The sequence below is a fragment of the Megalobrama amblycephala genome, linkage group LG2 (assembly GCF_018812025.1).
Source record: "Megalobrama amblycephala isolate DHTTF-2021 linkage group LG2, ASM1881202v1, whole genome shotgun sequence".
In the NCBI taxonomy this organism is placed as follows: Eukaryota; Metazoa; Chordata; class Actinopteri; order Cypriniformes; family Xenocyprididae; genus Megalobrama; species Megalobrama amblycephala.
In genome coordinates this window covers 15,432,470-15,455,695 of record NC_063045.1, presented here as the reverse complement: position 1 = coordinate 15,455,695, position 23,226 = coordinate 15,432,470, and the positions used below count along the sequence as shown (strand labels likewise).

At 36.7% G+C, this 23,226-nt stretch overlaps 1 protein-coding gene and 1 long non-coding RNA gene across 5 annotated transcripts; one reads left to right on the top strand and one right to left on the bottom strand.

Annotated features, from left to right (window-relative positions):
- The first annotated feature begins 51 nt into the window (after nucleotides 1-51).
- Nucleotides 52-14,706, top strand: LOC125263792. Of its 2 annotated transcripts, none has more exons than XR_007183896.1 (4): nucleotides 52-182; nucleotides 1,827-1,969; nucleotides 14,171-14,227; nucleotides 14,305-14,706. It is a non-coding gene; the product is annotated as an uncharacterized LOC125263792 (long non-coding RNA). The 2 variants fall into 2 exon arrangements; XR_007183897.1 differs by having other exon boundaries at nucleotides 14,293-14,706.
- si:dkey-172o19.2 (nuclear factor interleukin-3-regulated protein) lies at nucleotides 1,020-21,732 on the bottom strand. 3 transcript variants are annotated; one of them, XM_048183012.1, is made up of 2 exons: nucleotides 21,219-21,732; nucleotides 1,020-3,068 (listed from the first exon to the last, which is right to left on the bottom strand). In XM_048183012.1, the coding sequence occupies exon 2, from the start codon at nucleotides 3,062-3,064 to the stop codon at nucleotides 2,069-2,071; it is 996 nt and encodes a 331-aa protein (XP_048038969.1). In that variant the 5' UTR covers nucleotides 3,065-3,068; nucleotides 21,219-21,732; the 3' UTR covers nucleotides 1,020-2,068. The 3 variants fall into 3 exon arrangements, with proteins under 3 accessions (XP_048038969.1, XP_048038968.1, XP_048038967.1); XM_048183011.1 differs by lacking the exon at nucleotides 21,219-21,732 and adding an exon at nucleotides 5,323-6,210; XM_048183010.1 differs by lacking the exon at nucleotides 21,219-21,732 and adding an exon at nucleotides 3,863-4,960.
- Between the last annotated feature and the right edge of the window lie 1,494 nt (nucleotides 21,733-23,226).

The window sequence follows — 23,226 nt, the reverse complement described above, 5'->3', positions numbered from 1 at the left end:
CGTGTCTATTGTCAAGGACAGCGCGCCCCCTACTGGTTATATCCACTTAGCTGTTCACATATCATTCATGTGAATTTTAATAGAAGCTACGTAGTCTAATTTAAGTTTTTTTTTATCCATCAACACTCATACAAAAACTCATAAACATTTTACCGACCAAGAACGTGCAGTTGTAAACAACGGTAGGTAGAAAAATAGCCTACCATTTTCACATTTTCTATGAAGTTTAATATTGATGAATTACTATATACACTTATTATAAATCCATGAATGTAGGCATGTTTTATGGGAAGTATTCCTTTTTTTAACGACTCTACGCACACTTTTACACATCGACGGTCGTGTTTAATGTGTTTGTGTGATGATTTTTGTTGCTGTTTTGTTTCATTTTGTTAACTGCTTTGTTGACTTTTTTGAACGTGATCTTGATAATGGTATAGTGAAGTCAAGTTTTCTGTGGTGTTTGTAACGTTAGATTAATTGCGCCTCAGTGCATGCTATGTAATGCTAGTTATTAACTTAAATGCTAACGTTTTTCTTTGTTCGTCAACTTACATATGCGAAACAATCTCTCAGTTATCAATAAGATAATATTTTTGATTTTTGATCACCATTTCCTCATATCGTAACAGTGGTAGATCCTATTGGAGAACATCTAGACATCGTTTCAAAAAGGACTCTTCTCTAAAAAGTTTCTTCAAGAGCTTGTGGATTTTAGGCAGTTATAGGCCTGTAGAAGTTCCTTGATTACACAAGGATAAAGGCACCTTCAAAAATATACCGCCAAAACTTTTGGCCACTGTTGATCTGAGGAACACCAAATGGTACCTCAATTATCGTTATATTTTTTACCATGTAATATATATATATATATATATATATATATATATATATATATATATATAGGCTATATAGCGAGAGAGAGAGAGAGAGAGACTTTTACACCATAGGCAAAGAAAATAAGATAAGATCATACCAAATACTTTAAATTAAATACTCTTTTGAGCTAAACTGGTCTATTTGCGCCTGTAAATTTGTCTTTATTCTACTTCACACACTCAAGTACATGTACATCCACACACCAGAAGTGTGAACATGCGGTTTGACAAGCCTGAGTTCAATCAGATATCAGACAAATTTACCCCAGCTTAAAACCATCTACATTGTGACCATGCTTCATATTTAATCATGATCACTTTAATAATTTACTTTACATGTAGCCTACCCCATATTTATTAGTAGAGAATAAATTTAGTTAAAGAATTAACTACACAATGTCTAGCATAGTTGTTCTCATTCCACATTCCACTTAATTAATATGAAATAGTTGAGAGTTCAGCGATGAACAGCAAATGAAACCATTTTTAGTTTTGCTGTTACTGTCTGTGTTGCGGTAGCCACGTAATTTTTTTTTCTCATTATTCTGTTTTTCCTTTACGTGGAACATCACTATTGCATAACGGCTTCAATGAAAGGTTGTTTTCAGTGTCATAATCAGTTAGAACTGGTATTTCACACAAGCAATGTGAATACTAATAATAATTTCCAATAAATGATGTGGCTGTGAGAATATATAGTGGAGAGTCCCAAACTTGAATCAGAGTTATATGCAATAAGCAAATAACCAAGAGGATTAAGCAAAGGATTAATTACTTTTAATTGCAATCCACATATTTGCAGAATTAACATTTCAAGTTATGTCTATCGTTTAGCAGGCCGTATATAGAGGAGTTGGCTTGCGCATCACTACATTAAGCACAGCTGATGCCTTAAAGGGATAGTTCACCCATGCTGTTCTTAACCTATCTGACTTCTTTCTTCTGCAGAACACAAAAGAAAATACTTTGAAGGACTGTTTTTGTCTATACAATGAAAGTCAATGGGGTCCAAAAAACAACAACACTGGTTTGAACACTGAGACAATTTTCAAACAGATGAAAGAGATTCATACAGGTTTGGAAGGACGAGGGTGAGTAAATGTTGACAGAATGTTCATTTTTGGGTGAACGATCCCTTTAAGCAGTTTATTATCATAATAAAAGTACTGTTCAGGCAGCATTATTGCTGATTAAGAGTTCTCCGGGCAAAATATTCTTCTGAGCTGTCCTGAGATCTCAGCAGACAGCATGCTGTACCTGCTGTTGAAGTTCCAGAGGGACCTTCCTCCATTACGAGATCCGTCTGTGTCTCGTAGTGACAGAGGCAAGGACAACGGCCAGTTGGGATGAAGGGGAGATGGACGCAAAGACGACAAGTCCCAAGGTAACATCTGGTTGTTGTGCTGGGTGGCAGAGTGGCTCAACCCAGGCAGCAGCTGAGGAGGGGGCGGTGAGGCTGCAGGTGCTCTCTGGGCCGGAAACAGTTGTGGGTGACTCGGTGGGTCATTGCTGGAAGAGACCTGCGGGTGAGATGCTGTATCTGACTCTACTCGGTCAGTGTTGTCATCTAAGTGGCTAACCTGCGAAGGTAGGTCGGCACTTTTAGGAGGCACCCTCAAAGGTGAGATGAATGGAGCAGAGCTATGCTCTGGCCAAGAGGGGTACCGCTCTGGAACTTTTGCTGAAAGAGCAGCGGCAGCGGCACCGGTACCCAAACCCCACAGGGAAGGCTTGAGATGGGACGCAACAGGATAGTGGAATGGCATCATGGGATGATTGACGTCCAGACCTCGCCCAATTCCCATGTGATACTGCAAACTCAGCACCTCTGCCCTGAGTTGGGCGTTCTCCTCACTCAGCGCCAGAAGCTGTCCCTCCAGCATGAAGTCGTTGAGTCGTCGCTTCTCGCGGGAACGCTTGGCAGCCTCGTTATTCTTCCGCCGCTTGACCCAATACGATGCATCCTTTTTCTCAGCAGGGGTCATCTCGCGTTTACGTCGTCTACTGGGTACGAGTGGGTTGCGATACGACTGGAGGTGAAACAGTCGTCGTGCCAGTGACGATGAGCCAGTGAGTGGCAGAAGCCTGCTTAGACTTCCAGGTTCATCTTTGCTTGTCGAGATCTCGCCCGTGGAGGAGGGAAGACAAGTGTCTGCTAGATGCTCGGGACTTCTTATGGTGCTCATTGTTCTGGAAAGACAAAGAGCTTGATGATCAGAAGGCCCCAGTTTCAATCCAATACTTTAGCAAAAAAGTATATATATATATATATATATATATATATATATATATATATATATATATATATATATATATTTTGTTTGTTTGTTTGTTTAGAGAACAATAGAATAATAACAATCATTGGTTTTGCTGTATGACTTCAAAAGCTCTTGATTTTCCCTCTTCCGTATAAGAATACGCCTGCATTATACAATGCAACTTAATTCATTATCACTTATTAGTGTACATACTGCAGTTTCCTGTTAGAAAGAGGATAAATATAGACATGTGAAGTTTGTTAGCCTACCAAGGAAACATACTGGGCAAATCATGAATTTAAATGTTCAAAATAATGATATACGTAGTTTGTGAGAAATGCATCATGGTGAATTAATGATGATCTGATGCATACAACCTTGATAAGACCAATTTTGGTGAGGGTTAACCATGGATAAAGATCTTAATTTTCACTTTGCTAAAAGGAAGACTGTTTATAGGTCATTTGAAACCATTGCATATCTGCAAAATTGACATAGCATCAAATAGCGACTATTCATTTTGTGACTAATTTTGTTTTCTAAAGCAATATATTTTGGTTTGGTGAATATGAAAGCTGCCTCTGCTTCCTGCAACAATCTAGAATTAAATTACTGCAAGACTGACATTTCAATTATTTAATGAATTCAATATTTTTAAGTCTGCATACAGTATACAAATACAGTAACTGAAAAGAACCGTGGCGAGAAACATTCGCTTTATCTTACCTTACGCTGCTGCCACAGGAATGATGCTAGAAAGTGTAAATGAATTAAAGGACATGAGCTTAAAAGTAAAACTCTTTGGCTGGAAACATTCGAAGAGTCACCAACCAATAACAGACAAGGTGGCACATGTGATATGCACACACATGCCTATTGCATGAGTAGTAGGTGAGGACCACATCTTCCTTCCTTAGATATGGAGGCGGAGACTTGCAAACAAGTATCTCAAACCAGTGGCTTAAGTTATGACTCACTCTTTTGTTTGTTCTACTTTTAAAAGAATGAAAAAAGAAATTATTGCTGGCACACTCATCATTTTGATATTTTGTTTACATTTTACATTTCTATGTTTACATTTTGCATTTCTCCCAGTTACTGTTTAGTTTTCTCCATTTAGGTCGAAACTAAAACTTTTTTGTTTATTGAATTACATATGTCATGCACCATTATCTGGTTATAACAGATTATTTTCTATTCTTTTTTCAATATTATTTATTTTTAAAGTCATGGATTTTAATTTACATTTTATTTAAATGTATTTTTTTTTATGTCATGGATGCACTATTATGTAAGAGTCCTGCACTTCAACCAAAGATGGCACATTAATTAGACTATATCACTAGCCTGTCAGTCTGGATGTATGTGCATATAAAGCCGATATTCATGTTGAGGCCTTACTTCACAATTCAAATAGCGTGCTAGTATGGGCATATGTGCGTTGTTGTGTATTTATTTATTTATTATATTCTGCTTTATATACGCAAGTATTCATCATTTCTTAGTAAACCAAATTCTTCAGAAAGGGTTAGAATGTCAGTCAAACAAAGAAGTTGAAGCTCAATAAAAACTGAAACTCCTGATGGTAAGATCATGTAAAACTTTGTTTCTTGTGGTTAAAAAGAACAGATTACTGAGAATGACTTGCATGAAAAAATAGAGGGTTTTGCACAGTTTACGGTTGTCATCTGGGACTGTCCTTCCAAATTTCCACAGAAAATGTTTTTGTGTTCTAGATTATGACTAAATCTGTGTCTGTGTGAAACATAATGCCGGTTTGAAGCTTGCGCCACAGGGTTACAGCAACTTTCTGATGTTCGATTTGCCGCAGCTCTACTTCCAACCACCATTAGGTTGACATCACTCTAAATAAGATGCAAAAAAAAAAAAAAAAAAAAAAAAAAAAACTGAGATATTAAATGCATAATGCAAATCAACTGATGAATGAGATATTCGATGCACGTTTTGCTTTCATTTAACTTATGAGAGTTAATTAGTGCTATGCATCATTTGTGGTTACAAGGTTTGAAGAATAAGCCACATTTGAAGACAGTTTGTGTTTTCAAGATGAAAATTGGGCGTACATAATTCACTCAAGCACAAGATGTTGTTGGAGTGTTTAACGCGTGTTGGATCATTCTCAGGGCTTGGGGTCGCGGTGGTAGCGAACGGTGACATAGGCCTACCTGTTGGTGTGTACCGGTGACTCATCGAATAGCTGTTGGATCTCTCTGTGATTTTTCTTCTTCTGGTGCCTGGTGACTCATAACGCCACCTCAAAGCTCCACAGAACTCAAATGTTTTAACGTGGGACATAACCCTTAGTTCAGATGTACTGTTTTGTTTACCGCACGCAGCCCCCTCACACGGTGCGCATAGTCACATGCGCGCATACACGTCCCAGTTCAACCAGGTAATCGATGTCTTTGTTGAAAATGTAAAAAAAATACCACGTTTCTGGTATGCTTCAAGTGCACGTGTAAACGAGGACGAACGCTCGCCGCAGCCTTCGCGAGACGAAGTTTGTACTGACAGGGCTGTCACCTTTTGCATACAGATCAGCTGCATTGTTTGTCTGTACAGTAACTTCAGTCACCCCCTGTTTCTCAAATGAATTCAAACCACTTCCTGTCTCTGAGTCGTCAGTGTTTTCTCCTCACAACGACCTCATTTTAACTAGCCCCTCTCCCGTTTTTGACTCGTTCGTCGGAACAGAAACCAAAGCAGCGTCTGCAGAGCAGTAGTCTGGGGTATACCCCGCAAACCTCATTCATAGCCACCTACTCACTTCCCAGAATACAAATGATTTTGCTGATATTTTACATTACTTTTGGAGTCTTGATGTTTTCTGTGCACTTTCATTCTATAGCATAAGTAGTTCAAAAAATTGTTTAGGGTGGCTGGAAAGGCCCTGGAAATGGTGATGCTGAGACTTTAACTTCTTCAAGTAAGATCTGAGGCTTTTTCACAAGAAAGGTATCCATCGTGATAAAACTGTATTCATATGTGTTTTAAGTAAAGGATTCTCAAAGAAAAGTAATGCAAGAGATGTTTAAAATTTGGAAAAGAGCTGATACAGACTTTTATAGAGCCTGCCTGGCATAGCTATATACGTTTAAAAGTATGGGGTCAATAAGAGTTTCTTAAAGAAATTAATACTTATTCAGCGAGGATGCATTAAATTGATCAAAAGTGACAGTAAAGACATTTATAATGTTAAAAAAGAGTCTGTTTTGAATAAATGCTGTTCTTTTGAACTTTCTATTCATTAAAGAATCCTGAAAGAAATGTATCACAGTTTCTCCAAAATAAGCAGCACAACTGTTTTCAACATTGATAGTAATAATAAATGTTTCTTGAGCAACAAATCAGCAATATTGGAATGATTTCTGAAGGATGACACTGAAGACTGGAGTAATGATGCTGAAAATTCAGCTTTGCATCACAGGAAAAAATTAAATATTACAATATTTATTTTAAATTGCAATAATATTTTACAACATTACTGTTTTTGCTATTTTGGATTAAATAAATGTAGCCATGGTGAGACTTCTTTCAAAAACACTTTTGTACCGACCCCAAACTTTTGAACGATTTCTTTTGACCTTTGACCTCTATGAGTGATTGACACCCTTTTTCAGCAACTATCAAACAAAATGCACAAAAGTCACATGGGCTACATGAATGTGACGTTTGGATGCTAGTAAATTCAGCAAAACTATAACATCACACTAATGAAAGCCTGGAAATTATATAACAAACCAATGTTAAATCTTATATTTTATATACAATAAGAAATATATGAGTCAAAATGTCTTTTATTTGAACTTATTTAAAGTTGCCGGCCTTTCTCTAGATTTCAGCTCTGTGCATTGCACTTCAGTGCTATACAGAAATTGATATATGCCCATGATTTATATTTTTGTCTACAAAACTAATTTCAAGAATAAGCCTTTACACCACAAACACAAATTCAGTCAAATCTGTCCAAACTTTAGACTTGTAGTGTACGTAATTGTCAAAATAAGATATTTTGAAGATTTTTCATTTTCATTAATACATATCTGAGCTTCAAACTACTGTACTCGCACATAAATATAACACACTACTAGTACAATACCATTTTTCACTCTCATGATTTCCCACAAGGCCACATATGTACGATCTAAATATATTTACTTTGTTCTGATTGATATTGAGATCATTTCCAGTGCTTGATAATGGGCATCGACAGACCCTTTAGTAGGCCTCCATCAGCACCTGTGGAACCGCATGCGGTGAGGCTTTGAGAGCGAGATATGAGCACTGAGCTGCGGTTTGACAGGCATGGGCCAACAGTTAAACTGTAATGGAGCATTGCCAATAGCAACCTGGTCAACCGGTCACAACGGCTCTGCAGGTCTGGCTCTCCTCTCATCTCGCAAACCACTCTCCATCTGAGAGGGGCCACATGTAAAAATAGATGAGCTTGATAGGACTTGAGACGTGTTATCTCACACACACACACGTACGTGCTGTCAAACCTCCTACACGCCTTCAGCGCTGCCCACCCAGTTTTGATAGCACGCACACAGGGGCCACCGTGAGGGAAATCCTTTGATTTGAAATGAGACAGGTCATGATATGAAATGAGGAAGATGAGCATCTTCATTTGGGCCCTTTTATATGGTCTTGCAGCAGGTGAATGGATGCTAATTTAGCTGCAGTGTCTTTGGAGGCCACTAGATGGAGCACTAGGTGAAGAGTATTGAGTCGGCCTAAAACATAGAGGTGTTATTTCCTTTAACCATCCACTTATCTGGCATTTATCAGAATAAAATTAAACATTAGGTACCATAGATGTCCTCAGTGTAGTTATCTGATAAATATGTCATTCTTTGCACCATATACATGCTAACACACTAGTCTTTTTCACACCTAATGCTGTTCTCAGACACTTTTAGTGCTAGTAAACTTCCTGGCTTAGGTTAGATTGTTGTGGCATTTTCGCTAATGTGTAAAGTTATATCTGTTTCCATGAAACAAAAAGGAGAAGTGAAAATGATAGATGACAACAATAATGAGATAAAGGCATAACAACTGCTCAACTTTTCAGTCTGCTTAACTAAGAAAATAAAAAATATCAGACTATAGGATACCTGAGGACAATATTTTGAATATACATACATGATACATATAGATGCATATAAAATATAATAGATATATTTACTCTTTTCTTCCCAGACATCTTACTTGAGAAGTAATTTCTACAACGCAAAAGGCCATTCGAACTGTCGGCGCCGATGGCCTCATGGGTCATCCCCGGCTCTCTCTCCCACTTCGCTTCCCATCTAAACAATGGCCTATCATAATAAAGGCAAAAACGCCAAAATTACATATTAAAAAAAAAAAAAGAGACCATTCTAACTACCAACAATGGCTTTCTGTATCGTTATATATATACACTGCCCTCCAAAATTTGGACAAAATTGGCATGAATCCTTTTTAATTTGTGATCATTTTGCACTGATAAGGGACAACACAAACTATGAAAACATGTTTTATTTCATAAACAGTTTATAAAAATAATTTTATGAAAATTAAATTTTCGATACATCAAAATATCCACCATTAGCAGCTATCTGACCTAAACTGGGTTCTAATTGGTTCATTGCATTCTAAACTTAATTAGCAATCAATTGTTGAAGCTATTAAGGTGTGCTGACCCAAAAATCTTTTACAAACCTGGGCCAAGTTTAAACCAGTAACCAGGCATGGCAGCTGGCAAAGGGGCATGTCTGACTTTGACATGTATATATTGCCATTATTATGTAATCAAAATGAAAATTATTATTGCTGGTCTTCAATGATAATGTCAAGTTACTTTAATGTATTTGCACCAAAAAATGATAAGGATTTATATATCATAATACTTATGTATCATAAACTTTTGGAGGGCAGTGTATATATATATATATATATTATATATATATTTATATATGCAGACGAAAGAGAAACGTCCGTGGGTAAAATCTGGGGGAAATCCCTTTGGAATTGTGTGTTTATGTATATTTCCACACTTTAAGCACTTATAACCTTTTCCCCTTGCTTCTTGTGCTATTTCAAGCAGTTACACAACAGGTGAAGTGCTCTCTACAAACCTAAACGTGATAAGAACTATTTAATCTGTAATAGAAAATTAAACAGAAAAGAGTACTAAGGAGCAAAGTCATAATGAATGAACATAAATAAATCCATTCAGTCACTAAACCTCTGACCTAAGGCCTTCGGACTTAAAGCAATGAGACAATATGGTTAATAAAATGAAGGAGGAGCTACAAATATAATTTTTAGGTGGATTTTTAATGGTGTGCTAAGCTAAAACAGTGTGCTGGTTAGAAAAACAACCTGAGTCAGAACTGAAAGGCTGGAGGATTGAATGCACTCAACTTAACCTTTCATTTGTAAAATGACAAACCGTAAATAATAGCTATCAATTAACAATCAACCAAAACTTTATTTAACTTTTCAAAAAACAGCCATCTTTATAATTTTGTGTTTGAACTAACGTTTTTGTAGTAACTCTGTATATTTCTATGGCGTTGCTGTTGAAGAGTAATTAGCTAAAGGAAGTTATCATGAGCACTGTAATGTTTGAAGCGGATGTCATAACACATGTCAGTAGACCGGGAAGAATTTAAAACGAGCTGTTCATATATAAATCCGTAAGATCTAACCTTCATGCTGTGGAAATACAAACCAAGAAAGAACAGAATGAGCGCAGCGCTGAAATGGGACAGGGATACATAAATTGTGTACTAAAGACCAGAATGGGTGGTGACATGCTAATTCAAATGTTCCTGTGTGTTCTCCTGATCTTTAAAGTGTTTCTACCTCTAATGCAAATGGATGGACATTTTAACTTAAATGTCCAACTTTTGAAACTTTTCACTTTACAAACTGCATGTGAGATACTTCATTGTCAATTGCGTGGCCAAAACATGAATCATTTATCAGGAAAATGAAACTTAATGCATGTAGTGAGAGCTTAAACCGTCTCTTTAAACCTTTTGATGATGACATTTGGGAATTTAAGGTCAACGGTCGTTTTCATGAGTCGTTACACTGCAAATCTTTCCAATGTTTCCGCCGGAGCCGTTATTTGTGCGGTTAGAAACTTTTTTTTTTTTTTATCATACTGACTTGGGAAAGTAGTCATGGAAGCACTGAATAATGTTTATCGAATAATATTTCTTAACACATTCCTAATGGGCTGTTTCCAGAGCAACTTGGTGCAGAGCTACAAATATACACCCCCTGACCTGACCTTTCTTCACCATAACTTGTTAACTGTTCCAGCGAGTGGCAAATACTTTCTTCATTCTTGCTGTGGTCATGCAGATTTGTGGGTTTCCTTTACTGTTATAGGAAGTTTTATACAGCTAATGCTTAAACATGTCTAAATGCGATATATGATGGTATGTTTCCTATCATTGTTGTTTTCATGATGGCTGTCTGGATTATGACACCCTCCACGAAAGAGTGGGCGCGGTCATTTGTAACTTGAATGTGTCCGGCTTTCGGTGGCATTGGCTTCCAGTTATTTTACCTGTACAAAAACAGTCCATTATACTGCTTTATATTGCAAACATTTAATTGTAATCATGTTATAATAGGAAATCTACTTTAACTCATTTAGTTTAAGTTCAGCTAAGTATAATCAGTTGAGTTTGCATAACTTTTTTCTATTAAGTACAATGAACTCTTAAATAATATTTGAGTAAAATTAACTAGTTTCATTTAGTAAATTTGACTGTTATGTAGCATCTCAAGCCCATAGAAAGGCTTTTATGTATAAAAAACATAAACCTATCAACTCTGCTTACCGTTTGTTAACACATTTAACTATACAGTGCCTATAGAAAATCATCATACCCCTTTGAAATGGTTACTTTGTCGCACAGCCTGAAATCAGAACCCATTAAAAAAAAGCTGTATTTACAAACTTTGCTTTACAACATCAAAGTCATGAAAGAAAAAGCAACAGTTGTGAAAATTAATAAAAATGTACTACTTAAATTTAATTTTAAATTTAATACTTCATAGAGTCACCTTTTGCTTTATTTACAGCCATTAATCTTTGTGGATATGTCTGTACTAGCTTTGCACACCTAGATTGGGGAATATTTGCCCATTTTTTCTTGCAGAATTGCTCAAGTTTAGTCAAATTCTGCGGTGGGCAGAAATGGACTGCTCTCTTCAAGTCAGGGTTCTCTTTGCCACTTTTAGACATTCACCTTCCTATCCTTAAAGGCCCACTGAAGTGTCTTGGAGCGCGCAGCATTATTCAATGTGTTCACGTAATTTCAACCGAAACAGGAAGACAGAGCGGGATATATTGAATAGCTCCGCCCCCCTTTAAAAAATAGCAAATAGCGTTTAGTTTATATCACAGCTCAGCCAGAGCCTCTGAGCTCGGTAAAGCTTTGGTTTCCTTCTAATCTCTAACCATTTCTCCTCATAATCTCCTCCATATCACTTTAAGATATAGCATTCTGTGCATTCTGTGTGTGGTCTGCGCTGACTAGCACATATGATCCGCTCTGTGCTCTCATGTCTCTGGACTGAAGCAGACTGCTCGCGTTGCGGCGGTTCACATGACACTAATGCGAAAACGGACTTAATTCGCATCAATGGAAAGCATATTTGATATCATGAAAATCTGGGATCCATTTTAACGGAAGTGAGTGATTGTAAGTTTTGAATGCTTATATCTCCTAAATGCAAATTTTGTCATTGTTTTGGAACACACCAGCTTATTCATAACCTTAAGGCTAACATATTTATACTAAAAGCTAAAAAACTTAATTTTTGATTTCAGGGGGACTTTAAGCAAAGACTATAGAATAATACAAGACGTGTCACTCGTATTGTTTTGAATGGGAGAAAGTGTAACGCGCAATATGGCGGAATAAGTCCCGCCTTCTAAATAAGAGCCAATCGCCGACTGGTAAAGTCATCGCGTCACTTCAGCGGCCGTTAGAATCACCGGTTTCTATAGAAACAGTCAGACGCGCGCCTCCGAAAAGACGCCATTTAGGTCTGCGCATGCGCATTAGCTTGATCCAGCCTGAAAAATACAGTTTTTTTGTAATGATTATGTAATGACTAAATTTATGAGCCGGTTGTTGTTAGATTTCAAATATGAAATTTAATCGTAAGGTTGGCGAAACAGAAAGTTGGAGAATTTGATGTTTCCCCATTCAAAGAGATTGCATGATGCCCAGGATGCCCGAGAGGCGTCCAAAGATGGCCGCCGAGTGAAATGACTTGTCTTAAAGGGACTTTGCTTTAAGCCATGGCGTTGTTCTTTTGGCAGTATGTTTAGGATCATTGTCGTGTTGGAAAGTGAATGACCTGCCTATCTTCAACTGTCAAGCAGCGGGATGCAGATTTTTCTCAAGAATTTGGATGTATACTTGGCAACATTCATTTTCTCTTCAGTCCTGACCTATTGCCCAGTCCCCGCTGAAACAGAGAAACACCCCCACAAGATAATGCTGCCACCCCCATGCTTCACAGTAGGTATGGTGCGTTTTGGGTGGTGTGCTGTGTTTGCTTTTCGCCATTCACCATTACTGATGTTGTAAGGCACAATTTGTAAATAAAGCTGGAAAAGTTTTTTTTTTTTTTTTTTTTTTTTGGAATGGGTTTTGATTTTAGGCTGTACAACAAATAAAGTAACTATTTCAAAGGGGTGTGATGATTTTCTATAGACATTGTACACACCTAAGAGTAACAAAAACCCCTAAATACCCATTTTAAGGATCATACTTTTTTATCATTATTTTATCATTATTATTCATAAAAAATATTTTTGGGATGTTGACAAGCTTTCATTAAGCATTAATTAGAAATACAAAGGAAAATTTTAGTCAGTACTTTCTATCCACACAACCACCATGGCATGTCATCACACACTAATGGCAAGTTAAAACCAAGTTTGTCCTTATGAATCATCTGTGTATTGCCTAGTGGTTAGTGTACGGTTGCTGAGGGGTGTAAAATATGCTGCTTTGTGCATCTTGGCTGTTTCATTCACTGTGCTCCTATATATGCCATGGTTTATCACAGTTGAGCCACCCCTGAATGCTGTTTGAGTGTGGGTGTAGAGATCTGGCCGCTGACGTAGCAAGTGGAATTAAAGACATTTCACTAGTCACAATCTCAACCAACGCTGTTTTCACTTATAATAAAAGATGCAATATTGTACTCTCTGAACCACACAGTCTTTGCTAGGTAGAAACATTGATGGGTAAGAGCATCTCCCTCTGGCCAAACACCAGAACTGATGGACTTCAACTCACTGATCCTTCACACAGAATTGGATTAAAAATAAAATGAATAAATAAAGCTGCAGAATGCTCGCAGTAAAATATCCAAGTCTCAAAAGATACATTTAAGTGAGAAGGAAAATTGCAACATTTTCTTATGCTATTACATATGCTTTTTTGTTAGGTTTATTATATATATATATATATATATATATATATATATTGAATGCAATTGATGTATTTTTTATAAAATACATTTATTACACATGCAAATGTAATGTGTCATGTACCTAAAACAGTCAATTTAAAGGAAAAAAAAATCAAATGTCAAAATATTAAGACAATCCCAAAAATAAGACAAAATAATGTAATTTGTAATGTACTTTATATATAAATAAAATAATATAAATAAAATAAACTTAGGTTACATTTTATTTCTATAGTCCACTTTTGAAATTCTACTAACTATAATAATAATAATAATAATTCTACTAATTATTATATAATTCTACTAATTGTCATATTTTAATAGGAAACAAAACAAACAAAAAATAAAAATACCAAGAAAATGTTTTTGCAGTTTAAGTTTTTATATACATATTTACTTGAAATTATAATTTCAGTCATTACAGATTTTTTTTTTTTTTTTTTTAATTATATCAGACTGTGGAGAGATTATTGTCTAAATGTCTCAACATCGTTATTATTCTTTCAATTGCAGAGACACCAAGTTCCATCGGGCTCATGAGCTGAATGGAGATCAAACTGTGAAACATGGGTAAGCAAAGACTAATCTAAAATTCTCAAATTTCTAAATTTAAATTTCCACAATGCATATTTCAGCTTCCTCCACAGGCTGCTGCTGGTGCAGGGGCACTGGTCCTACTACCGCATCTGCATCCTTCTGTGCTATTTCCTCTACAAAACCACTGCTTTTGCTCTAGTTCATGTCTGGTAAAGTTTCTACAATGGCTTCAGCGCTCCGGTATAGAGCAACTAGGTCACTTAATCCACTTTACACCCACCAACCCTAACCGCACTGAGAAAATATCTGCTATTACAGTCAAACTGAGATATGTTTGAGATGTACTGTAACATGTTTGAGAAAAGTCAGATTATCCATTAACAGTAAGTAAAAGAAGTTAAGAATCATCAAAGTGTGACAACTCAGTCAGGATAAGTTTTATGCAATAATGTCTGTTATAAGCAAATGTGTCTAGTTGTAAGTTTTATGGACATAAAGATGATTTTATTTGATAAGCTGTAGTGATTCAATTAAATGATGTTAATTATTATTTTGTTTTCATTATTGATGTTAATAATTTTTACTATTGCTAATATTATTACTATTATTACGATATATTTAAAAAGTACATTAAAATCTGCAATTTACACACAGAACGCAATGTATACTTTTCTATAATAAGCATGTTTTTAATTTCTGTATTAAAATTTATTTGTTGTTTTTTTTTTTGGGGGGGGGGGGGGGGGGGGGGCATAAAAGTCGCTTTGAAGCTGCAATGAAACTGTAATTTTGACCTTCAACCGTTTGGGCTCCATTGAAGTTCACTATATGGAGAAAAATCCTGGAAAGTTTTAGTCAAAAACCTTAATTTCTTTTCGACTGAAGAAAGAAAGACATGAACATCTTGGATGACATTGGGGGTGAGTAAATTATTAGGAAAATTTAAAATCTTTCTTTGGTATAAAAACATTTTCAAAACTGTATAAAACCAACATCAATACAACGAGTACATTTCTAAGAACTTAGCACGTGTGGTTTGGACGTGGACAGTTTTATATGTCATTGACCCTGATAATTGTCAGTAAGTGTTCTTACGTTTGCACAAAAAACCATCTGACACATTTTTGGTTCTATCATTTTTTCCCCTCTAGTCTACAGTCATGTGTAAAAGAAAGTACACCCTTTTGAACTTATGTTTTTACATATCAGGACATAATAACAAATTATTTGGTGCCTCTTAAAATTAGGCAAATACAACCTCAGATGAACAACAACATGACATATTACACTGTTTCATTACTTAAAAAAAAGAAGAAGAAGAAGAAGAAGAAGAAAACTACGCCAAAATGGAGAAGCCATGGATGACAAACTAAGTACACTCTTACTGTTTCCAAAGGAATGAAGAGGGTAAGCAGGAGTCAGGTGCAGCTAATCAAATGCCAAGTGTGATCATCTCTATAAAAGCAGAAGTTTTGGCAGGTTGGCGGAAAGACATCAGTAATGATCTTTGAAAAGCAATTCACCTCAAGGTCAGACCGTACAATGCTCAGAGAAACTGCAAAAAACCCAAGAGCTACACCTCAGACTCTACAGGCCTCAGTTATCAAGTTAAATGTTAAAGTTCATGATGGTACAATTACAAAAACTTAACAAGTTTACAAAAACTTAACAAGTAGCCTATGGCATGTTTGGAAGGGTAGCCAGGAGAAAGCTTCTTCTCTCTAAAAAGAACATGGCAACATGGCTTAGCTTTTTGCATCTGAACAAATGACAGGATTTCTGGAACAAAGTCCTTTGGACAGACGAGACCAAAGTGGAGATGTTTGGCCATAATACACAGCACCAAGTTAGGTGAAAACTAAATATCATTTCAGCACAAACACCTCATACCAACTGTCAAGCACGGTGTAGGCGTGATGATTTTGGGCTTGTTTTGCAACCACGGGACTTGAGCACCTTGAGTCAAATGTGAAGCCATCTGTCCGACAGCTAAAGCTTAGCTAGAAATTGGGTCATACAACAGGACAATGATCACAAGCACACCAGCAAATCTACAACAGAATGGCTGAAAAAGAAGAGAATCAAGGTGTTTCAATGGCCCAGTCAAAGTTCAGACCTCAAAGAGATAATGAAATGTTGCGGTGGGACCCTAAGAGAGCTGTGCATAAACAGATACCCACAAACCTCAATGAACTGAAACAACGCTGTAAAGAAGAGTGGGCCAAAATTCTTCCACAATGATGTGAGAGACTGATAAATTCAAATAGAAAATTATTACTTCAAATTATTGCTGCTAAAGGTGGTTCTACAAGCTATTGAATCATGGGGTGTGCTTAGTTTGTCACACATGGCTTCTCCCTTTTGGCTTTATTTTTGTTAAATAAATAATGACACAGTGTAATATATAATGCATTGTTGTTCATCTGAGGTTGTATTTATCTAATTTTAAGACCTGCTAATGACCAGATGATTTTTTTTTTATTATCCCAGAGGAAAGAAAAACAAAAAAGGGGATCTCTTTAACATCTCAAATGTTTCTCCTAGACAAAAATTAGGTTACTTTAACATCAAATAGAGACTTTTGCTTGAATCTCCTGCTTCTCACGCTTGTCTCCAGAGACAAAAACACTCTCACAATGGTCTCATCCAAAGTTTCAGACAAGATTTAAACATCACACTGTGCTCAGATTGTTCTCCTAAACTAAAGACTCAGATGGTCTCGTATTTGTCTCAATCAAAGTTTCAGACAAGATCTCAACAACATCACACACTGTGCTCATATTTTTCTCCTTAGCTAGAGACTCTGGATCACTCACATTTGTCTCCTCTAAAGATTCATAAGAGACCTCAACAACATCTCACACTGCGCTGAGATTTTTCTCCTAAATTATGTTTTATTAAAGTGCGGGAGGAACACGTTTAAATGATCTATCCAGTCATCACATCATTCCAATCAGAAGTCAGCAATCAGCAATCAACATACCCAATCAGCATGAGTGGAGGCCTATATATATCCAGTCGACTCACCTATGTTCCTTAACAGTTTTCAGCATCTCTCCACCACCCAGACTCTTCATACTTGCCTGGTTACTTTCCTAACCAGAAATACGAGGGAGTACTCTGGGTTCAGGCCAAAATAACCAAGCTCTGAGCCTTCTCCTTGGACAGCATGCCAAATACGCATACTACTTTACTCTATCTGATTATTTGTAAGTGTGAACTCATGAAACTAAATACTCTGATGTTCTCATATTTGTCTCATCCAAAGTTTTAGACAAGATCTTAACAACATCACACACTGTGCTCAGACTTTTCTCCTCAGCTTGAGACTTGATCGCTCACATTTGTGTCTTATAAAGTTTAGAAGAGACCTCAACAATATCACACAATATACTAAACTAAAGACTCTGGTGGTCTCATATTTAGCCTTGTTTCCACCACAGGAACTTTCCCCAGGAACTAGGGACTTTGGTACTCAGTGTGTTTTAACCGCAGGGACCAGGGTCTAAATGAAGTTTCAGGTAAAAATGTTCCCCTCAGAAAGTCCCGGTGAACATGCTGATTGGTTGAGTTCACGCAGCATTTTTATTGGTTGACTCCACTCAGCATTTTATTTCAACCACTATTTTTAAAAGTCTGTTGTGGTGAGTGCAGTAAGAGTTGTGTACAATTCGAATCAACAATGGAGTTTAAAAAATTCAACCGAAGGACCGACGATGAGATTCAGGCTTTATTAAGGCCAGAACACACCAAGCCGACGCCGACAAACTAGTGGAGATGAAAGCAGACTGTGGGGTTGGCTCACGTCGGCAGCGTCTGTGTCCAAAGTTGGCCTGACACACCAAACCAACGCTAAACAGCCGACGGCCAAGTAGCACGTCAGTTCTGCGCCTGCGTGAGATAAAAAGCCTTTCCGAACCAGCAGGTGGCAGTATCTGAACAGCCAATCAGAATGATCAGATGGACCAACGATCTCCGACAGCGTTTCAACATTTCGAATCGGCCGAAAAAAAGCCGACGAGGACCAACTTCAGCCGACGGTGCGGAACACACTGAGAAAAATTAGTCTATGAAAAATGGACGAAATCCAGTGGCGGGAACTGGAACTCCAACGCGCGCAAATTTCTGGGACAAATTGTTCCGAATAATTTTGGTGGAAACCAGTGCTTGAAATGGGCCGGTACACAGTACCTCTCCTTCTTCTCTGTTTTTACCTTTATAGCGTATCGGTCCGGCACTGCCGACATGTTGCAGGTATGGAAGCCCGCCGCGCCCTCCCTTTTTGAACCGAGCATCGGGAGTACCGGCACCTGTATTTTTCCACTTCAAGCACTGATGGAAATGCGGCTCCTCCAAATTTTCAGACAAGATCTCAACAACATCACACACTGTGCTCAGATTTTTCTCCTCAGTTTGAACCACTGGAGCTCTGTGCTCACATTCGTCTCTTTTAAAGTTTAGAAGAAACCTCGACAACTTTACAAATTGTGCACCATGGAGCCTACTTGTTTTTTACTTTAGTGTCTTTCAATCTATAAAACCACAGTTTAAGACTATATTAAGAGGCAAGTTATGCAGAAATACGGTTCACAATCTTAATTGCTGACACAAAATAAGATAATAGAGCTGTACAGTTTGTGCACATCATTTGTTCTTGGAAATAGTAAAGTACCCGATGCTTTTATCAAAACTATCTTGCAGAAATCTTACTACAGGAACAGTAACCCTGGAGCGTTCTTTGCTGAAAGACACATTAAATGGCTTATGACTCAATCCTTGACCACTTTGATTATTAATAGGCCTATATGGTAGAAAAGTTTGAGTTCATACTGAGACATTTGATTTGTAAAGTTGTTGAGATCTCTTCTAAAAAGGAGAAAAATCTGAGCAGTGTGTGATATTGCTGAGATCTCTTCTAAATCTTTAAAGGAGACAAATTTGAACAATCCAATGTCTCAAGCTAAGGAGAAAAATATGAGCACAATGTGTGATGTTGTTGAGATCTCTTCTAAAAATGTAAAGGAGACCATTGTGAGAGTGTTAGAATTTTTTTGTCTCAGGAGACAAGTGTGAGAAGCACGAGACTCAAGCAAAAGTCTCCATTTGGTGTTAATGTAACCTCATTTATGCCTAGCAGAAACATTTGAGATCACTTTTTTTCCACTCTGGGTATAGCTCCAGTCTCATTCATCCACACAATTTCAATCAAACACAATACATGCACTGAAGTCCATAGTGTAGATAGTGTTTTCTTCTACAATTATTTAATAGAGGAAATCATGACCTATATTTACATGCATGCAAAATGGGTTGTACAAGACAAAATTTTCAATGCTAAACAAAGAAAAAAAAGGTTATGCAACAATCATGAAGCACTGGTACACTTGTGTTACATTTGATAAAAATAAAGTATATTTCTCCTAAAATAAAATTGAAGACAAAGCTGATACCTAAATAAGACATATAAAAGAATTTATAGCTTATAAAGCTGTGTGAGAACCATAGCCTCATGGGCAGCACATCGACATCGAGACACAACTGCATCTCAGACATCATGAGTTTGAGTCCCAGCTGAAGGTACTTTCCTGCTTTTGTTCCCTTCTCACCTCTCCCACTGTTTCCTGTCTCTCCTCCTACTGTCCTGTCCATTAAAGGCGCTCTAAGCGATTCTGAGCGGAGTAACTTCCTGTTGACGTTCGAAGTGTTGTCAAACAAAACAGAGGCTAGCTAGACCCTCCCTCCTACTCCTTCTGGTCCTCCCCTCCGTGCTTCCTGAAACAGTCATGAACGCGCATTTAAAATGTAAGTAGCTTGCGTATTGACGCTGCTTTTCGTTATTGGCTAGAGCATGTTTATTATGTTAAGTGGTTCAGGCTGCACCAGTTTGTTTTTATTGCAGTTTTCGGAGCTTGTGGCGACTACAGAGACCGCGTTTTTTTACAGTGTGTTCAGGGGACAGGCAGCTAGCGCATAGTGAGGAGATGTTTGCAGTATGTGACAAAAAAAAATTGGGCCTAAAAACGCGTCAAATCGCTTAGAGCGCCTTTAAAGATGAATAACCCCAATGGCATAAATAAAAAGAGTGTAACCTCTGCAAGACAATAAAGAGATCTCACATGTTTCTCACAGCCCATTCTCATTTTGGATTCCTTTCTCTTAAAACTTTCTCATGTCTCAGTTGTGCCTATATACTTATTTTTCCTAAGAAATTTTAGGAGGCACTGTTGAAACTAAAATGAGAGATATTTAAGAATCAACTAAGTCACTTGAGCTTAAACAGAACAACCTCTGAGCAATAAAATATTCCTATAATGGAGTTTCGAAAGAGACTGCAACAAGACAATAAAGAGATGTTCTGTTATTCTCAGTTTTGACTCCTTTTTTCTCACATATTTCTCATGTCTCATTTGTGTCTACTTTTATTTTCCCTAAGGAATTTTAGGAGAAACATCTGAAATGCTGTTGCTACTAAAATTAGAGATATATGAGAATCACAATTAAGTCTCTTGAGCTTAGGAAAAGCAACCACTGCACATTTTTCCTCTGGGATGTCCTGATATGTAAAACTAAAGAGTTCAAAAGGGTGTACTTTCTTTTTTTTACATGACTGTATATATGAGATGGCCTAGCCTCTAACAACAGCAACAGCATATACATCTTTGCCCATGTCTCAGGGGATTTCCACTGTTGAGGTAACTTGATTCACAAACTTATTTGATTGCATTGCCTATAAGTGAGCATCACTGACGGCCACAGTATTTACATTAGGTGACATGCAGCACCTATGCAAAAACAGAGTATCATCCCTGTGTAGAAATTAGTTTCTGTTTTTTTTTTGTTCTAGGTTATTGTACATACTGGATCTTTTTTTTAGCATTGCAGGAACAATTTTAGCATCATATCAATCATGATTAATTTAGCGTTGTTCTTTTTGTCAACACTCTATTCTATGTGTTGCCTCACCAACCCTTTTTTTCTCAAAATCGTCATAGTTATCATCCTTTTGATGAACATAATTCCCTACCTCTACTGGTTATTTTGGCAGAAGCATTTAAGAAAACCTCAACAGTCAGTTGTCTTCCCAAAAAGCTTTAGCATGCAGTGTCTTGCTGAAGGCAAAGGTTTTGGAAAGTTAACCAGAAGAGTTGGGCTTCCATCTGCAGCGCCCCCACAGGACAGGAGAGTTAAGGCCTGTTCACAACAAAGACAATATCTATAACAATTATGATATAGTTCTAAAAATCATTCTAAATATAAAAGAATAGCATACCACAACTATGTTGAAAATGGCAGAGAAATTATATTGTTGGAATCACTTTCAGAGCCATTTTTTACAGCTGATGAATGATAAAAAAAAAACATCAAAATCAGACCATTATTCATTAAGAGCTTGATCATTTAAAGTAGCAGATGACAAAATTGAAGTCCAAGCTTAGAATAAACAGAACAATATCATTGGCTATGGATGCTAATATATAGTTATCAGTATAGTTATTTTTATAGTTATCATTCTTGGTGTGAATGGGCCTTTACAGCAGACAATTTAAAGAAAAAATCTCCACAGGGTTCACAAAGAGAAATGAATAGTGGTTAAATTGCATGAAAGCCTTTTTTTCTACAATTATATTTTATTAGGCTATATACTGCAAGTGTTCATATCAGACTTACCAAACAACAGCAAAGCCACTTCAAATAGTTATATTTAGGAGAACTATGACCAGAAAGATGAACTCCTATTAATTCAAAATCTACCGAATGAGAGTGGTTGATTACTGACCATTTAAAAACAATTATTTTAGTGCATTTTGCAAACTTACCTATAGGCTGACAAGTGCAAAAGGTCAAGTCGAGCATGTTGTATTGTGGAAAATAGTATTCTTTACATTGTTTGTTCTCTAGTGCATATTTAGGCAAATGTAGTCCATGCATGCAGAACTGTGGACAGTATGCACACTGCATATGGAAATATAAAATTAATGATATGCTATTCTGAAGACATATCATCATGCTTTTTCATCCCTCTGATTCAATATAAGCACACCCTTTATGCTGTTTTGACAACAAATGACTCAACCATTGTAGGATGTTTTGATGAAAAATACATGATATTTTCCAATGACTATATAGAACATAAATGTCTGCTGTTTGTATCCCCATAATGCTCTCATATTTTTTGTATTTTCTCTATTTATACATTTATTTATAAATTTAGCTACTTGTTAGCTCACTAAACTCCTTTTCTTTTAAATCAAGTCATATATTTCCTAATATTTGCTGTTGACCATTCCAGCACTGTATGTCACATCACTTATCTGGGTAGCCTACCTGAAACGAAACCGGTGCTCAGTCTCTCGTATTAAAGCCTGTTCACATCAAGAATGATAGGGTAGGGTAGGCAAAAACGCCCCCCTTAAGGACTTTCTTTTTTTCTGTGAAACAAAAGTTAAATGTGTCCAGATTAGCTATCACAGTTTTCGTGACAATGACATAAATTATAAACCAAGTATGAAGAATGTCCAGAGTTTTCATGTTTTTAGATTTTTAACAAAAATTAAATTTGTATCAAGGGGGCATTTTGCTCTATGGGTGGGGTAAAATGCCCCCAGTCTGACAAAGCAAGTTGCTTTATACTTTTACAGCAAAATCAGAGTGCAGGCATTTTTAGCTTTAAAATTAAAAAGAATATAATCAGTAATTATGATTTACAAAATTATAATATCTTATTTAAAAATATTATTAGCTGATGCTAACTGGCTAGCTAACTAGCTACCTGATGCTAACTTGAGGTAATTTTTAAATATAAAGTCCAAATTTTTATTTTTCAACCACCTAGTTAGATTACATTTGATTGAAAAACAAAGGATTCGATGTTCAGAACAGAGTAACTATAGTAATTATGATAGTGGGAAGGGGGGTGTTTTACCCCACAGACTATGTTTGATTTTTTTTTTTTTTTGTCATTCTGAAAATATAATTATATTTTCCTTAAATAACATGTACTCCCCATCTACAGGCCTTAGTATTCTCATATC

Coding starts and splice junctions, on each gene's coding strand:
- si:dkey-172o19.2 (XM_048183012.1), bottom strand. CDS start 3,064: ATGAGCACCATAAGAAGTCCCGAGCATCTAGCAGACACTTGTCTTCCC.